General features: G+C 39.1%; 1 protein-coding gene across 1 annotated transcript in view; it reads right to left on the reverse strand.

Moving 5' to 3' along the window:
- The window catches only part of dock10 (dedicator of cytokinesis 10), a 68,740-nt gene extending 50,653 nt beyond the window's left edge, over positions 1-18,087 (reverse strand). The window contains 1 exon segment of the mRNA XM_014005243.1: positions 17,797-18,087. Within this exon segment, the coding sequence (XP_013860697.1) occupies positions 17,797-17,904 (108 nt within the window). The 5' untranslated portion in view covers positions 17,905-18,087.
- Between the last annotated feature and the right edge of the window lie 1,453 nt (positions 18,088-19,540).

The raw sequence follows: 19,540 nt of genomic DNA on the forward strand, positions 1-19,540 counted from the left end.
TTCAAGCCGAACTTCCTAATGGCAGAGCACACCCCCTCCCCCCCTCCCCACACACCCCGCCCATGACTCCTGCAGGCTCTCGGGTGAAACTGAAAGTGAAATTTAACTGTCTGCTGAGCTCTCAACATTACTTTTCACTCAGTGAAGCTCTTTTCAYATTAAAAATACCTTTGAGGAAATACTGTAGATGCCAAGTAAACTGCATCATAGCCCCCCACTGAATGGGACGAGACAGGAGCAGAAGGAGGCTCTTAAAGAGACAGAGGCCAAAATTCAAGGCGTCTAGAACGGGAAGTGATGAGAAGATAAGTTTACTTTCTATTTAAACATAAAAACATCATTTTAATAACAACTAAAGGTGACATAGATACTTTATTATGGTATAGTATTTAAATGTATGCCTGAGAAACATAATATTGGCCCTTTAAGGGATTACTTATCAAAAAGAAAAGAAAGCTTCATACACTTTTTATATAAGCTAAGATATAAGCTAAGGGTTCTGCCATTTGCCCACTCATTATTCCCAGAAGCGGTAACCATGGTGATGTTGTTGGGTCATTATTAAGCTCGTTAAGTGTCTATGTCAGTGTGGCACACAACCCCACCCATCACCCACACACATGCTCATTATTATAATACTTTACATCGCTAAATATAAACAGKCCAACGCACAAACCAAGAAACTGAAAGACAAAAAGTACAGGCAAGTGGAACTGTAACACACATCCCACACAGTGTTGTGAACRCAGATGACAGAGAGGACACGCTGTGCAAAACACAATGTGGYYAAAAAAAGACAAACATTAACTGTGCCCACTATCAGACCCTCCCTCCTTCTAGATCTGCTGCCTCTCACTYAYGGCTGCTCAGTACAACATGCCTTATTACAGCAGCTTTTACACTCAGAAGCCACAGAAATGGGCTTTGTTTGTATGCTGGGCTTCTACAATGGTCCTGTCATGCAAATATGCCCACACAAACATGCCCTCCAGCTTCCAGCAGTATCCCTATGTTACACATCTATCTTCATCTCATTCACTCTGCCTCCCTTCACACAAATCTTCTGACATCATGTGAGCTGGTACAAGCGCTCACTCTGCTGGAGCTGTAAAATTCACAGATGGAATCAGTTTTCCAGTCAATCATAAAGCAGTTTATGATCCGTAAGACCAAACTGACAAAGGTTAGTTCACTTCGGGACTTTTTAAGACTGGGCGTTGTCTCGGTTTACAAATGTAGTTACTATATAGTTTGTAACTTGTTCTGTTAAACCGTCAGTGTTGATGTTTAACTCTACTCAATGTAAAGTTAAAAAAGGTAAAAAGGTTATCTTGAACATTATCATATAGTGCAATTTTAAAGCGTTTAGTCCTCTAGTTTTCTCAGACGTACTGATATGCAATTCTGATGTGTGAGTGTGCATTCAAAACTAGAAGCACTCGGAGTGCAAACCTCTGGCAAGACCAATTTCCCCCATCCTGTTATAGAGTAAATACACAAAAGCAGAGATGGAAACACATTTGCCGAAAAAGTTCTGACGTCGCGAACATTTAAGCAGGCAGTGTGCATGGGATTTCTTCCCAGTGGAGTCCAATGTAAAAAAAAAAAAAAGTCAGACTAGTCACCCGACGTTATTCATCATCAAACTGGTCTCGGATTAAGCTCCTAAGGCAGGGCTTTTCAACTAAACTGCTCCGGAGGCCACAGTRACTGTAGGTCAGCTGCTCAGGGGCTGAACATCCAGCAATTAAATTTACTATGTAAATTTATTATGTAAATAAACCAAGTATTACAAAGATCTGTTACCTTAGTAGTTTATTTTTGCTGCATTTAATCATGAATACAACATGCAGAACCCTATAAAAGTAGTGATAAATAAACAATATCAAAAACAAAAATAACACATTATATCCCCATTTGACACAAATATTATTTTGACACCTCTGACTTGACAATTTTTTAAACCAATTTTATTTTAACTTTGATAGTTTTATCTTCAACTTCTTGTCATTTTAACTGTCTTTAGTGTGCATATAAATGGTTTTTACCAACGTGTAGCCAAGATTCTGACGGTTCTGCAGATACCAAACATGGGTATGTCTAAGTAAAAGAACTTAAAGTAATTAAAGTAGAAAACTGGGGGSTTGAGCTTAAGAGATTAATGAACCAATTGGCGGGCCCATAATTTTCAATGACAAACGGGTTCAAGATCAAGAATTCAACATAGTGAAAAAACAAAATACAAGTTACAGTTATTATTTGTCCCTTTTAAATGACAAGTATTGTATATAAAAAACTTTATATTTACATAAACATATACCTTTTTAAGTTAAAATCATAAATAATATGGTTAGTAAAAATGAATGTTGTGTAATACTGTTTGTATTGCCACTACAAAAGTGTGGTTTCTTGTGCGACTGAAGGTAAGTAAGCTCAAACCTCTATAAAAAATGACATCATCAGGTTGTGCAGGGCAGAGTGCTCCCATCATTGGTTCAGTTAATGTATTCCAGCTGTGGAGTCTCAGTCCAACTTTTTTTTTACTGTTACACTCCTGAACAATACCTTAAAAACAACAAAGTGGCAGATTTTATCTTCTGCATTTGCTCAAAGTTTAATGTGAGTTTGCATGCTGCATGTATTTGAGGTATTTGGGCAAAAACTGAAATGTACTGACATGAAAAATTGCACCCAACTAGGCCAAATAGGAAACCACAGTCCATTAAGCCCCCCCATGCGCACTGCCGTGTAAGCAGTTAGCTCTGCTAAAGTTAGACTCCCTGTAGAGCTGGAGCCTGACTCACGGCTGCAGCATTTGATGTGGTGTGGATCTCTGCTGCGTCMACTTGGGAAAACACTCCCCTGTTCCCATGGGGACCARGACATAAAGGATGCTGCCACAGAGCAACAGGGAGGACACGAGGTCAAACTTTTTTCTTTCTTTTTTTTTTTCTTTTGTCTTTGTTTTCATTTGCAAATWCCGTATTAGCTAAAGTCAAACACAGGAACAACATCCATCAGTCGTGSGATGATTGCTGTTCTTGGTAAAACCACAACACACGGATGCATCGCTGTAGCACAGCATCTCACACAAACAGGAAGGCAGACTAGATGTAAACTGAAGCTTTTTTCATTCTCTTGATGCTTTCTGAGATAATTTCAGGTGACATACATTTACAGGCATGCTTTATAGGATTTGTGCTCAAGTTTTGACTTATGTCCTCTCAGTACTTCTTGTTTTGTCTCTTTACTTTGTGCATTCAGGTTCTGCTGTCTTCTAACATTCAGTTTATTTATTAGAATACCTGCATTTATCGGATTCTGTCACGCAGCTGACTGCAGACCAAACAAAAAGTCACCATTTCCTGTTGGACAGCGTTTGCTAGCAGTTACGGTTCAAAGTTGAGCTGTTTCTCAGAGGAAGCAGCAGGGCTACAGCACACTGCCAATGCCATCTAGTGCTGAAAGCTCAACACAGCAGCATGTTTGGATGCAGAGGGAGTGCCAGTCCTGTCCTATCTCACTAGTTGTTGCTTCCGCGCACACTCACACCCGTCTCAAAGGGTGCCACCTCCAGGAGGTGCTGTACGCCAGAGATGCTATCTGGTCCTCTGGTAGTTGCTCTGTTTAGAAAAGGAAGCAATTAAAATAACTTAAAGTAGAGCTCGAGTCCCTGAGGCAGGAGGGATGTTGGGGGCAGGGGCGCAGAGAGGGGCGATGAGTCGGAGAGAAAATGGGCGAGGAGGAGGTGAGGGGGAAAAGTGCTGGGAACGGAGGGCATTGTTAAAAATTTCCATTCATTCTGTGAAGATTCACTTCCCCCTTAAGAGTTCTTCTAAAACACAAAGTGGAAAAGCACAAAACACAGTAAATTTATTTACTTTTAATGTTGTGTCACTCCACAAAGAAACGTGGAAAACCTCAGAGTTTCTGTTATTTGTGTCAAGTACTACTAGAACATGTAGGGTTATAGAAAACTTGATCAATTTTTATTTTGAACAAAGCCTGACAGAGGAAAGCCTTTCAAATTCATGAAGCTGTGGCATTCATTCATCTTTTAGAGCTCAGGATGTGTACGTTTGACATTTCAGCTCAATAATTGTAAAATTGACAGAATTCTAGCCATTTTTGCATGTGTTAAGGCTGATTAGGTAGGGCATCCATCTTTATTCAGMTTGACTAAAAACATGAATCAAATATGTCCAGTAGAGCTGTATTGCTGAGAATTTTGTGATATGATACATATCACAACACGGGGTCACAATATGCTGCAATTTTGCAATATTGTTGCAATATTGCCATTTTTTCCACCAAATGATTTTAATTTTAAAAAAGCTCAGTATAAGATATAAGATTCTGATCAGTTTATTTGAATGCAATCTGAAGAAAAATGACCAACAGTGAGAACCGAATTTCTATTTCTTACATCTTCTTATACAACATCCAGCCTTAAAGTGTGCGTGCATGTGTTTGTGTATTTGTTTTTTGTTACCTATTTAGACTGTTTCCGGTATACACACCTTGTCGAGACCAGTAGTCCTAATGGAGACCAAAGACAGGTGGATGGTGGAACTCAATTTTTGGGTCAGGCGTTCTCTTTAAGAACCTCCAACCCGTCCTGACACTCCCACCTCAGCAAGACTTCATAACAATGCTTCAGGGACAGGGTGCTCTGGGAGGAGCTTTGTACAAATAGGCGGTGCTTTGTGGGTATGTTTCTGGTGAGGGGATGACCTTGTAACAATCTGTGCAAAAGCCCCCCCCCCCCCCCCAACACACACACACACACACGTGTGCTTTTGAGAGCCGACAGGAAATGAAATATAGCGATATTTCAGTGTATCAATATTTTCTCACATTTTTAACATCCAGTGATGACTTTCTGAGAGTCCCATTAAAATAAGTCCAGCGACTCATGAGATATTTTGCTGACAGATCAAAAACAACCACACTCAAGCAGACACAGACATGGTGGAAGGCAATACACGCTGAACTGTTGTTGTTATGCTTTTTTATTTAATACATAATGTGCAATAAGAAAAAAAGTGTAGAATTGCTTGAGTTCTCAAACAAAAGTTTGAAGGTCACCAACCTCAATATTTCACAAAATGATGGAATCACAGATGTGGATAAAAAAATATGACTTTGGAGACATGAAACTAAAACAGAACATACAAGAGCAGGAGACACACAGCTGCTGTCACAAGGTTGACTCATTAATTCAGTCTCCCACATGACATCTCTGCACGTCTCCCCGCTGTTCTCTCCTCCCTATAGACAAGCCCTTCAACCCTATACACACACACACACACACACACACACACACACACACCTCCTCTTGTCCTGTCTATGGCTTCCACACCAACAGCTGATTCACTGCAACACCATTTCTATAAACTAATATTGTATTTTTCTGCAATAAGAAGGGGGTTACTTTTAAATGAAGGGCTCTGTGCACTCAGCTGGAAATGAGTGATAAAAAGAAAGCAGATTTTCCTTTAATATATTTACCATCCCACAGAGTAGAGATGAAACAACACGAGACTTTGCCATTATTAGTATGTTTAATAAAACTTGATATTACTGGGAAAAGTACTACAGCTACAAGATGAATATATTTCTTGCACGACAGCCATGATTCTTGTCTCCGTGCTGCCGTATATCCAGTGATTAATTTAAAGATGGTATCGGTGCTGTTTATGTAGCTGTTCCATGTGTTCAGGTGAGAGAAGCTCAAGCTGGTATGACAGTTCCAAAGTAAACCTTCTGGCTGCTCTTTTGTCACTTCTGGACTGACAGCAAGAAACTACTCCTCGATCGTCTCTAATGATTACCGTTTCCTAAAATTCTGCTGGCTTGAAAAAACATGCCCTTACTCTGAACTTAATATTAAGTCTGAATCCAAAAAATAATAAAATTAGGCCTAAGACACGCCAACACAAAAGACAATGAGGTATGAACTGTATTTCTGTAAGTGGGCTCTGTTAAAAGGTTATGAACAAAAAATATCAGAGTTGTTGAAAACCGGAACACACAATGTTTTTTTAACATTGGTTTTAAGATGGCATCCTTTTACTTTGCACAGCTCGTGATTAGCCATAAACTTAATTTCTCCAAATCAAGGTCATTCAAAAACTTATTTTCAACTGGTAGGATATTACATGTTCATACTTTCCAAAGGCAATACTTTAAAATTGTTGAACTCTCTCTCTCTCTGTATGTTTACATTAGCTTGATTCCAGATTAATTTAATGCTAGTGTCTTATACCCTCAATGTAAAAATAGCCTACTTGAATGCTTAAATTACAATAAATCATCCAGTCCTAACACCTACACATGACACCTCTAACCTCTGTATAACCTCCACACCAGTGCTTTGTACCTGGCAGACGCCCACTTAGCAGTGCTCRTTCTCCCTGAGGTTTAGACTGAGGACACAGCTGCTCTAAAGACTTTTCCTCATGCCTTTTAACACATATAATCTTGTGCTTTTTTATTGTTTTCCCTCTCCCCCGTCCTCTGCTTCCTATTTGCTTTCGTCTRACATACGCCAAAACCTACCGTCATCGCCCACTTAGGCCTTTAGCTCCCCTATTGCTTTTGTTTGAGTCAAACGTCTGGCTGACATTTCAAACAAACCTAATATACGGATTGCACACAGCAACCTACAGAGTGAAACATTTAATCTCCAAACAATACAAATATACTGTGGGTCTGCGATTTAAAAATAATAATAAAATAAKATTACCCTGTAGATTCCTACATTCACTATATTGCTTCCTGTGTATTTCCTTGAGTTGCTGAGCATTTTGGACCTGAACTATGTTTCCAAAGGGATAAATGCCAAGGTGACATCTGTGTTAGTCAGCAGGAAGGGCAATGAGTGTGATATATAAGTCAAACTGATTTCTGCTTGTTTCATTTGGCAGTAGAACAGATGTATGTACATGTGAAGCCTGATCTTATGCCAGAATGAGCTACAGCTATTTTAGGCCACAGTGTAAAATGTTGCAGCTTTACAATAAAGCCTCAACAGTTGGATAAAAACTATTATTAATGCTAATTTCTAAATATCTAAACAATTCTAAACATCTCTACATGTGTCYCCCTTCTCTACACAGATGGTTAAAACTGTTGAGTAACATGTTAATCTTGAAACCTTCATGCATAAGATCATTCCTTAGAGRCTCATTGTGTTTTATACATTTTTTTAAAGTGCTTACAATGTTGTGGTTGCAAAAAGCTAMATCTCATTCATTTTTACAGACCCTGAGCTAATTGATGATGTAGTAGTACCTGGGACTCATCTCCAGCTCACAATAAGATCATAGTTTAAATCTTTTAAATGGGTGATACGCCTTCCATCAAACAATGCTGCTTTCATTGTTCCTGTTGTTTGAGTTGTTAAATTCTACAGCATGGTTGAAGGCAAGCTATGTGTTAAAATGGCACATTATTAGTCTCCGACATGGTCTGGTTGGTAAGGTTGTGGAAGAGAGTCCACTGAATCTGTAGAAAGAGGCACAGATTTAGCTTTAACTTTATTCAGACGGGAGCAAAATTTGAGTTCTGCTTTTGTTTTTTAGATATATAACCCATTTGTTATAGTCTTATAGCTTTCCTTTTTATGAAACATGGTCTAATAACAATTTTACGAAAGCTTAAAAGACAAATGATGAACATTTTCATTTCAAAACAAGGTGGAACTCGATGCCAAAGCATTGATTGGTATGCCTCCGCCCACCCTTGACATGTCTGCTTTTGAAGCACAACTTTGTGCATCAGATGTATGCACAAACCATTGTACTGGAGATTTTGTTGATGGAAATTAGTGACCAAGAATTTGTTTTCTAAGGCATCAGGGCAATGGAATCATATTGTAGCTATTGAAATTGTGAACTGTTTTGTTTAGTAAGATACACAGTAATATAATATAGGAATTTGTTTCCTTTTTTTAGCCAGGTATTTTATTTGTACTGTTGAGGAATTAGAAAAAAATGTCACTTTTATATTACCATTAATCATAAATGACCTTGACTTTTGACTCTTTGATGCCCAAATCTAATCAGATTGAGTACTACCCTAATATAGTTACTATGCCTGTTTATAAGTAAATATTTAATTTCATTCAGGATATATCATCCACACAATACCACCTGTGACGGACAGACAATCAGTGGCGGCATAAAAAATAATAATAATAATAATAACTTCATTGGAATTGGGGTTGTAGAATTGGAAAATACACAATACTCTTATTAAAAATACTGAAGTTATAGCCATTTTTGTGTTTCCTAATATCAGTAGGGGTTGGTGGTCATCTTGAATTTTATTGACTTCAAAAGGTAATCAGTTGTAGAAAAAAATGGCCTTCTAGTTCATGAAATACGCTAACAGACAAGCACACATTCACATTCATAGACACTTGCAAACACATGATCCCCATGGTAAACACTTACACATTATTGACACTCACCACTTTTTTTTAACTTTGTACATTTCTGGGGTTGAAAAAAACCAGCTACCTGATTCTGGTTTTATCTGGTTTTTTTTCTGACACAAGAAACTAAATGGTATAAAAGGGTGACCGGGTCTGACATCCAAGTCAGTTAGTCCAAAAAAAAGTCAGTTTATATATTTTAATTTTATAGTTTTTAGTATTTTGAAATGATTTTGAATTTTTAAAAAAATATCTTCCTAATAGTGTTGCTTCTGTTCAACCACTGAATGCAGTTGGTGAGGTAAAGCCCACTCTCATATGAATATGTGCAAGGTTAGCAGAGCACGGGGGTCGGACGGCGATGGCAGCAGCATATTCAGACCTCCTACTCTGGAATGCATTACGAGGGAGAGAAACAAGACTGCGATTCACTTGCCGAGTCACTGAACTATTCTTAGTTCTTGCATGTGAAGTGGACCCTCAGCACCAGRGTGCCCACTACCCCCCACTACGCCACAGAACCATGAAAAGAGTGTGCGGTGGGTTGTGCTCGGCGCGTCTGGACCAAGAGTTTGTGGTGGATAACAGAGAGTGGATAAAAGTCCAGCTTCAGTGATGGAAAGTCTCGTCATTGAGGTACAAATGGAACAGTTCACTGCCTCTGAAGCCTCGTCCAAAGAGCCTATTGTGAACGTGCATTAGCACAACMCTTGGAGCCCAGGGGACCGCTCTCATTCCTCCACTCGTGTGACCTCACACAAACATGACCAGACACACAGATTGTGTCAGTTTTAAAACCTGGGTAAGTTTATGTTTCCCTTCACTGTTAAAAAAAGAAAAATAATAAAGAAATGGCAAAATAAAGCTACAAAGCTACAACTTTCCAAATAAATTTCCTGCACCCCCAACAGCAAACTCACCAATGAGATTACTGGGCAGAGCATCATTCATGACTCAAACAGTGGGCTAATTCAGCATTAAACAGTGCCAATAGTGACAGTGACAAGCTCAGATTTTTTTCTGTGCTTTTTTTTTTTTCTTTCTCTGTCTGTTTTTGAATGAGTCATTGACAATATCAAGACTTTCTCACACTAAGGCCTGGCAGTGCAAATCKTAACTAAACTGCCTGCAGCTCAGACACAACAAATACAAAAGCTCCTCATCTTTCCTTACGCTAAAAACTGAAAATATTAGGCTTTCAATAWTAATACAAAAAAACCTGTGCAGTTTAAAAGTGCTGTGCAGCCTGCACAGTGTCAAAAAGAAACAGAACAAGCATCCGGTTTTACTTTGACATAGTGTGCACAAACTACAGCTGTGAGGTTACACCTTGACGAGCTGGTTAGACACCCACTAAGGTTTCATAAAAATAAAAATAAAAAACGCAAACAACTGAGATGGGGCTTGCGTGCAATGTGAGGTGACACTTTCTGTAAACACAGAGAAAAAATATCACAAACACAAAAAYTATGTAATTTCTGATCATTAATATCTGTTCAAAGAGTTACTTACTTCTCTTGGATACATTTTGCTCAACATATTTTGAGCCATTTATCATAACTTTAAGAAAGATGCAGAATAGAAGTCTTCAACTCTGTTCCTATCCCGCTACCCTGCATGTTTTAGGTTTCCCTGCTTCAACACACAGGAGGGTTGAGGACCTCTGGTGTAGAAGACATAATGTTAGTTCCAAGTATGAGATGGACAATTTCAAGGTTGCTAGCATCATTTGGGGGTGAGTTTCAAATGGTTTTGACAGCACTGTGGAATATTTGTACTTTTTAAACACCATTTGTTTTTATGCCCCTACGTACAAAAGAGAAACTATTAAACACAATTGTATCATCTTCCTGTCACACCTGTTTTCCACTTACCAGCAAACATGTCTGCGGCAAACCTTCACATGTAGAAATCCAACTATGCACCACCCCATTGTGACTTCTATGTAACTGCATTCAGAGCATGTTTAATGCAACATRTTCAATCAAACTGAACTAATCTGGGTTTCCTTTTTGAAACTGTTCAACAATGGGTTCTCAAGCCCAGAAACATTATACTTCATAGTCTTTTTTTTTTCAAAAAGAAATTCTTAAATTGTTTGCAATACAGTATCAATAGCAGAGTTATATTATAAAATGTTAAATAATAATAGGATATTGTAAATGCAGAAGCTGTGTGTAAAAAGATAAGTACATTTTATGATTCAGTAACTTGTCAAACCCCTATATGTTCAGTAATTATGTTGTCCGAGACGTTATCAGTCTCTGATTGTTAAAAAATTTGAACTTATTCTTTGCATTACTTTTTATTTCTGTTCCCTGAGGTTGGCATTTCTTTAAATCTACACAAAAAACCCTAAATAAAATTGTGTTTAGCATACTCTTTTTACAAAACTATATGCATTTAATAGTTAACTAATGTATTCACAGTCAAGGAACCTGTTGAAATTACTGAAATACACAATGGTAACTGTAGGAAATATAGAAAAAGAACACATGTATTAAGGGATTTTTTTTAGGTGACAGTTATTTGAAATAGAGTTTCAGTGTAAAACCCTCCGGAGACAGGCGGGTGACATCAGAGATACTGAATCTTTCTCTTCCTCTTTCCCCACAATTTCCCCTAATTTTCAGTCTGGGTTTCCCCTCTTCATGGTATCGCTCCTTGAAATGATAAAGAGTTTCAAACCAGTTAGAGGTTTTTGCCTCTGTCCTGATTTTGCTCTACATACGTGACAGAAAAGGCTGCCATATACATTGATCTCTTTCAGAGTCTAAATCTAAAAAAAGAAAAAAGAAGATATCTGAGATGTTGATAAAATGTGTTCAGTGAGCTCATGTAAGCGGTGGGTCAGAGACACAATTAAAAGAATAAATCTCATTTGTGGGCAGCTGTCACCCAAATAAATAGGAATGGGTAAAAAAGATGAATCGTAAAGGAGAAAGCGTGGGAATAGAGGACTGATAAGAGATTAGTAATGATAAACTATAGCCAGGAAAAAAAAGATGAGAGAATTGCTTCCTGTTAGAATTCCATCTTAATTGACTTTTCTTTGTTACTGTGGTAACAGATTCACAGCAGTAGGAGAGGCATCTAACCAGTTTATTTTCTCCGAGACAATTGATTTTCAGGTCTATCAGCTGGACTAACAGACACGAGACAGACATATTAGCTGACGCTGCCGGTGAGGAGTCAGCTCTCTCTTTTAGAAACAGAGCAGCAGCGGTTTGGACACAGATCTAAAACAAGTGCAAACCCCATACGCACGCAAACCCTAAATGATTTGCTGTTGACCCACAAAAACCCAGCGCAGACACATGCACACCCACCACAAGACACATGCACGCACAGCTCTGCTTGTTGGCAACTCAGCAGTCACCGGTGCACCCCAGGCAGTGGACATGATGCGTCATGGGGAGAGACCAGAGTCAGACTGACAGTGTGTCCCTCTGTGATCACAGACAGCCATAACATATCACCAAGACATGTCTACGGAGTCTCCCCCCACCCACTCCAGTAAATGTATATGTCTCACTGTGTGACACACATTTTAACTCCAGACAGCAGGTTTTCAAACATAACAAATGGCATAGGCATGGCTGGAATAGAAGCTGAACTGAAAATGTCTAATTTCTATAAGTAATAAAAGAAAGCAGAGAAAATCAGTAGCTTGATAACATAAGCTCAGTTGGTAGAGCAGTTGTCTTTCAACAAGAAGGTTGCTGGATCGAATCCTGACTGGGGACCCGACCACGTAGAGTTTGCATGTTCTCTCTGTGCGTGTGTGGTTTTTTTCTAGGTACTCTGTCCCTAGGTTTGAGTAAGAGAGTGGTTGTTAGTCTCTATGTGATCCTTTGATGTACTTGCAACCTGTCCAGGATGTACCCCCACAGTGACTGCTGGATATGGCCACCAGTGCCCGCCTTGATCCTGACAGGAAGAAGCGGGTGAAGATAATGGATGGATTGGTTGTTTTGATATGCTGGTATATGCAAACTTCACGTAACTCCAGAATGAAAAAGGCAACACACTTTACCGATACTTCATCAAAATTTTCTTTGATGTTCTGACTGCAAAATCGAACCAAGAAATTGTGTCATCTCATAAAAGTGTGACATGTCTCATTTAAGATTATCGAATATCTTACAAGTAGTTTTATAGCAGTAAATACCTAAACAGAGTTTAGCTAAAAATTACTTCTGATCTTGTGGTTTTAAGTTATTTCCAAAATTTGGCTGCATAAAGAACCCTGTGCTACTGGGCAAACAAATTATGAGCCACAGTGATGCCAGGGTGGGCATGTTGGCCCCAGTCTCTGGCTGAGCGGTTGGTGTGGCTGGTATCTTGAAGACATGGTACGACACGTAGCTCATCCAAGCAGGAAGTCAGAGATACATGAATGACACTTGTGTCTACAGTGCTACACTGCGCACTTTAACTGAAAGGTCTAATAAATAAGCGTCAACCTGTATTTCCTCAAACCAAAGTTGCAGCAAAGACAGAACTTTGAGGTCACCGAACCCCTTTCATACCCCTGGCTGCACCAAGAAATTCTGTCCATAAAAGTTATGAACAGAATCCGTCACACCTGGCAACCCTGGTACAGTCCAACTCTCACCCTGAAGGGGTTCTACTTACTCATGACCCATGAACCAGACTTGTGCACTGTATATTTAGGAACCGAATGGCTCGTAGCAATGGAACCCCAATCCTATACTCACAGATCACCCCCACAGCGTACCGCAGGAAACAGGGTCAAATGTTTTCTCCAAGACTATAAAACACATGCAGACTGGTTAGGCAAACTACAATACCCCCTTGAGGAAGCAGGCAATAGTAAAGAACTGGTCCCATGTTCAACAGCCATGACAGAACTCGTATTGTTCCTGAATTCGAAGTTCGACCACTGAACGGACTCTTTTCCCTAGCACCCCTAGAGGACTTCAAGTGGGATTCAAATCCCACTTAAAGGGTGTGTTCCAATTACAGAGGATAAGTAGTAAGAGTAATTGGAACCCACCCTCTGGTCTCACTTTTTGAAAAAGGAAACTGCAAGAGTGTCAAAGCTCCTGCCCTCGACTTCCTCCCATTGCACTTTACATCAATCTGTATGGCTCCTCCTGCAGGTGGTGAGCCTACAGGAAGGCAAACCCACTCAGGTTGAGATAGACTTAGAGGGCTTATATGCAGGCATCCATCAACAAGCCACAGCACTCAGGCCTGGGACACAGGTAACCCACGTCCAGGCAAGGGGTATTGAGCTCCTCACTGTCCTCTGTCCATATGAGTACTACAAATCCCTCTCTGTCAGGATAGGTTATGATCATTAGATGTTCAACAACTCAATGCCAGACAGAATAAATAAAACATCATAAACACAGAGATCAGTGAAACAAAAAAATTAAAAATTTAAAAATAAATCAGGGCTTACCTATCKTTTAATCCCACATCTATCTACTCATTCATGCTCTCTGCATATTTGAGGATGGGTGGGCTGACCAGTCAGGGAAACACTCTGAGAGCAGTGATCACTTTCACAGAGCTGCTCATCCAAAGAAGAATGCTACATCCACCAGCAGAGATTTTTCCAGGCATTATGCACTTTTTGCACACACAAGTACACAGACACTTTCACTCTTGTAGTTCAGAACCTGATCTAACCACAGCTGGGAGCAGAAGCGAAATGCAAAAAGCACAGAGAAAATAAGATATGACACGCAACTCAAACACASGGGAAGCAGACATGATGAAGGACGAGGAGTGAAGGGCTGCTAAATCAGACATTAAGTTAGTGAACAAAACTGGGATCAGCAGAAGAGAGAGTCTTTATGCTTCAGTGACTGTTATGCCATAGGGCCCGTTTCTGCTGACCTGATTTCTTTCACTAACAAAGCATGTTTATTATAAGACACCATTAAAAAAGGTAGTTTTACACATGTGCATGCATCACATGTGGTTGTTTTTACACAATCCAAACCCGCATCTACAAGTGTTGCATACGCACCAGTCATGCATCTCCTCAGCTGCTTCATCATCTTTCACTTTACATCTCTGCATGGACTTTTGGTTTTAGCACAAACTCGAAGTTGCACTTTTTCGTCCTCATAGATGCGACTTGTTAAAACAAAAGAAAAAGGTTGAGACTAAAAACGTTGTTGCAACAAAAAGAAACAAAACATGTGGGTGGTTTCGCACATGTTGGTGCTGATTAGAACATTAGTCATGGTTTCCATTTCAGTTCTCTTTTTTAGTAAATSGAACTGCTCGTTTTTTTAGCAAAGCATTTGGAGGCCTGGTAAAGTCTGTACACAGTAACTACAATTCTGCACTGTGACATTTAAATGAAACATGCACAGTGGTTATTTTTTCCAAAATTGAGCTGAAATTGATATGTTCCACTGGATTCCAAAAGGACTTCTCTTCTGTAGCTGAAGATGTTTCACCACCCATCCGGGGAGATCCAATCGAATTTAATGGGAAGTGGAACGTCTTCAACAACAGTAAAAAAAAAAAAAAAAAGTCCAGTTGTTTTGTTTTTACTTTTTTTAAAATCATGTCTTGGATGACTGAGAATCTACACCAGCAGGTTTCACTGGATTACCAATTAAATACGTCTTTATAAGGGAAGTATTCAAAGAAGTATTGAAAAAATATTGCATTGATTTTCAAATAAACCCGAGTAAAGAAAATGCCTTCTACCCCAACCTAGAAAATCCAGTATCAGTATGATCTATCGGGTTACTCTGGTTTTTCTAATGTGATCCAATTCTTATTATATAATGAAATAATTAAAGTGCCTTTGACATCAATTTTTTTAAATAATACAAATGCCTTTTTGGAAAGATAACATTGAGAACATGTTACAAAATAAATGTCATGCTGCTGAGATGAACAGTTGTTGAGATGTTTGCATGTGAAGTAACAGGAAGTGATGTCAAAGGGGAATGTCTGCATGAAAACAGAGCTAAGCTAAAATGCTCAACAGCCCAGACTGTGGAGAGGAATCTGATGTTTTAGATTATTTTGAGTCACCATCAGACAGAAACAAAAAAAGAGTCAGATTTCAAATCATAATGTTTCAATAAACAAAGACCAGTGAGTTATTTTTTCTTAAAGGAGTTCCCCTTTGATGTCACCTTCTGTTTCCCTTTTGCAGAGCCAAGTTCAAAAGAAAATAGGTCAGTTATGTGTCCCAATGGGTAAAATAATGTGTGGTATGCCAAGTTCCTTAAACAGAACAAAGTTTTCTTTGACTTTTTGTATCTGAAGTATAAGCATGTCACAGGCACTTTAATAAATGTACCAAATATAGCTTAGTAAATGTGAGAAAATCCAATTATTTTTCTAGCAAACAATTAAAAGCATTCAAAGATATTAAAAGTTCTATTGAGTAAACCAACAAAGTCTGATTTCTGCTTCACCTAGTCAAAACAAAAGCTTATCACAAGTAGTGTAAATTCTATCCTAAGGCTACTCAGTATGTAGCTTCAGCAATCACAAATTATGGAATGTCAAGTAAGATTTATAAATTCAAACATGTCAAGCAAGAACTTGTGCAGCTTTTAATAGCATAGCAACTTATTCGCCAACAACTTGTATCTGCAAATTAAATCTGTCTGTGGTACACATACAACACAAATTTCTGGGATTATAGCATCAAGTGAAGCACAAGCTCCTTTATTGATGCGGCAAAATAAGCTGCAAAAACAAACACCAGTTGTAAATATTTAGAGACAGGAATGTAATTCTTCGTTTCTGACATTCAGCTGTCACAACACAAAGCAACCAGTTCAGGAAAATGTTGTCCAAATTGAACATAAACACAAATCTGAAGAGAACCAAAAATTACCAATGCTTGGCGTTAACACATCAATGTCAATAAAACAAAGCAGTGAGCTGTAGTTCTGCAAGAAGCCTGTCACCCGTTCGTTCAAATCAGGTGTGTTGGAACAGAAAAACCTCTAATACATGCAGGATGGTGGGCTTCGAGGGCGAGGGCTGGACACCCCTGCTGTAGCTCATCAGTCCTGCCAGATTTAAACGCTGTTTCATCAAACTAAAGCTGCTCAAAAATCTATCTGCGACAGGTAAGATATTCATTATTCAGAACTTTTTCATTGAACCGTACGTCAAAATGTCTGAAATATTATTTCAATATTCATTTTACGATGAACTGGGGGGTGGGGGGTTCCTCTTTTGTATTTTTATTGTTTTTGATTGGTCAGTTCCTGTCAGTCAGTGAAAAACTCCCTCCTCCATTTTGACGTCGCTGCATTTTATTTGAACAACCAAACAATCATTTGTAGACAGCCAAGCCAAGAAGACGCAGACTGGAGGACTCTTTCATTCATTCTGAGGCGTAAAATGGTTTAAAACCGGTCTTCTCAGTCATGCAGTACTATGATACTGTATCTCTTTATTGCAGGCAACCTTTACTGTACCATCCACTCTGCAGTCCTCTTGTCCTACTGACACAGTAACACCAAAATGAGGAGAGAAAACAAGTGGGGTGGGCTTCCTCTGCGCTATAATCTCCACAGAATGGTACATGCACGTGCACGAAAGGTAGAGAATTTATTCATCTCCTGACAGATGGATCAAAAGAACATCATCAAAACACAAACCCTTATCCGTGTTCTCATTTTTTTCTTCTTTTTTTTCCTCCCTTGGATGAAGCAGCCCTCCTCCCACTGTGTTATCTGTCAGTCAGAGCTTCTCATTACAAGGGGCGACACACCCACTAAAGCATATTTTGCACATTTCACTATAGAACAACAGGATTATCTCATTAGCTGTAAATAAAGCTTAGGGCAATCCATTTTTTGTGTCCCCCATCACCACCTCCCAGCTGTTAGTGATGTTTAACGCACCTCTGGACAGATGTTAACCACATCCTACTACCTTTCAACCAAAATGGCTAATTCATTCTACATTATTTCCATTATTTTTTTAACCTTGTCAGCTAAAAAAACAAAACAATTACCCAACGGTGTCTTTTATAGTCATAGTTCCGGTCAGTATAAGCAGTTTAACAGAGCATAATGGGATTAAAGCTGATGATCCTGGTGGGATTTATCTTTTTTTTTTTCTCAGTGGAATTGGATTGTTTCCTCAGCAGGATCAATAGAGCTGAACAGCATTGCTGCACTGCTGCACAAGAAGATGCAACATGAATGCCAATGCCATGGTTTTATGTCTCCAGCTGCGATGCGGATCATCTAAATCTGATTCACTTACATTTCAGCTCAAGATGAAGGGTTATCGTCTCGGGTTTTTTTTTTTTCTCCCTCTACAGTTCTGCTGACAACCTCCGTCTTGTATTTTTATTTATTTATTTATTGCAAGGTTCCACTCACCGTCACTGCGGAGTGTCTGACGGCGTTGCACGCCGTCTGCCGGATCTCGGCCGCGCTCCCGGGTTTCAGCAGGTTCTTGGTGAATCTCCGGGAAGACTCGGCTGCCATCTCCGCATCTGAGCGGCTCTCCCGCGACTCGAGCGCAAAGTCAGCTTCTCTGCAGCCGTCAGTTCCTGCCCCTCGCACCTAACATGAGCACTCTGTTTACACACACACACACACTCTCTCTCTCTCTTTCTCTCTCACGCACACACACAAGCACGAACACATACACGCGCCTCACGCGCACGCAGAGCGCGGCGTGCCGGGTTTGTCTGTCTGCGCTGCGGAGTGACGTCAAGGTGGTTGTATTCTGATGCAGTTACTTTCAAATTAAAATCTCTCTTACGAGCCAGGATGTGTTGTTTAGTAAGCGACGGGCTTTTATTTTGAAGGCTTGACTGTAAATTTCTGGGTTGAAGATGATTAGTTTTAGTGCAGAAGGCTTTTATGTTTTTCTTTTGAAATTTAATCCTTTTATAACTCACGTTATGCATATGGAACCTGTATTCATTTACCATTAAACAGCATGGAAAATATCTGTGAAACTTCACTTTCTATTTTGTCTCTGTCGGTTCCAATTTTACCGATGGGCTTTGAAATGTCAGCCCTTCTTCAGCAGTCTAGTCACGATCAAGGCATTTACAGTTAAAGCAGTCTGATGAGATAATCATTGGTCAACAACGCCCCCTGGTGAAAGAAAGTTGGAAATACTTGAACACTTTTTGCTGTTTTTTTTTTTTTTCATGTCCATACTTTCACTTTCAAGTGAGAATCACACATATTTAATATAAAATTGTTCATTATGTTTGACACCAGAGTTTTCAGCTTTTACTCATGCAAATAAATGTTTTTACAATTTACACTCTGTCATTGTCATCCTCTTTAAAAAAACATTTGCCTCCCTCTAGTGGCCAAAATGAGTACTGCATGATTGATAGTAAAACAGGTGATAGTAAAAGAATCACATTGCAAGAACATGTTTTTAATTCTAGTTCTATTCTGTGTGTTTTTATTGTTTATAAATATCCTTATTCAATTGTCCCAAACGATTTTCTCGAGATTTTTTTTTAATATTTTTTTTATTTTTTTTACTTCCAGGAATAGCGAAACAGCGTCCCTGCCTGTCAAAGAGGAAGTTACATGGTAGCCAGCGTAGGCTATCTGGTCAAATAAGATCAAAAAATAAAAATAAAAATTAGATACCCACTTTTGTGGATTTATAAAGCATTAAATTACAATTTAAGGGGAATACAATACAGTGAATTATAAAGTCCTTCGTTTTTCATCAAGGCTAAAAAAAGAAAGAAAGAAAACAACGTCAGAATAGTTTTAGCTGACTAATCTTAATTGTTTTCCTGTCTAGCTAGTAATTGCTGCCCCGAGGGGAAACCACTTATAGCTCTGAACAAACAAAGAGGTGGGAGCATGACACACGTACAACTCTGCAAATGAGGTGAGTCAGAAATTTGACACTACTGCTTCTTCAACTCATTTATAAACTGTATGTACGTAACACGTTAGCTCTGTGTACCTGAACGCTGAAGCAGAAGGTACAGTGGTTTGCAAAAGTATTCATACCCCTTGAACTTTTCCATATTTTGTCACATTYCAACCACAAACATAAATATATTTCACTGGAATTTAATGTGAAAGACCAACACAAAGTGGTATACATTTGTGAAGTGGAAGCAAAATTTTACAT

This window comes from Austrofundulus limnaeus, unplaced genomic scaffold, assembly GCF_001266775.1.
Source record: "Austrofundulus limnaeus strain Quisiro unplaced genomic scaffold, Austrofundulus_limnaeus-1.0 Scaffold29, whole genome shotgun sequence".
NCBI classification, from domain to species: Eukaryota; Metazoa; Chordata; class Actinopteri; order Cyprinodontiformes; family Rivulidae; genus Austrofundulus; species Austrofundulus limnaeus.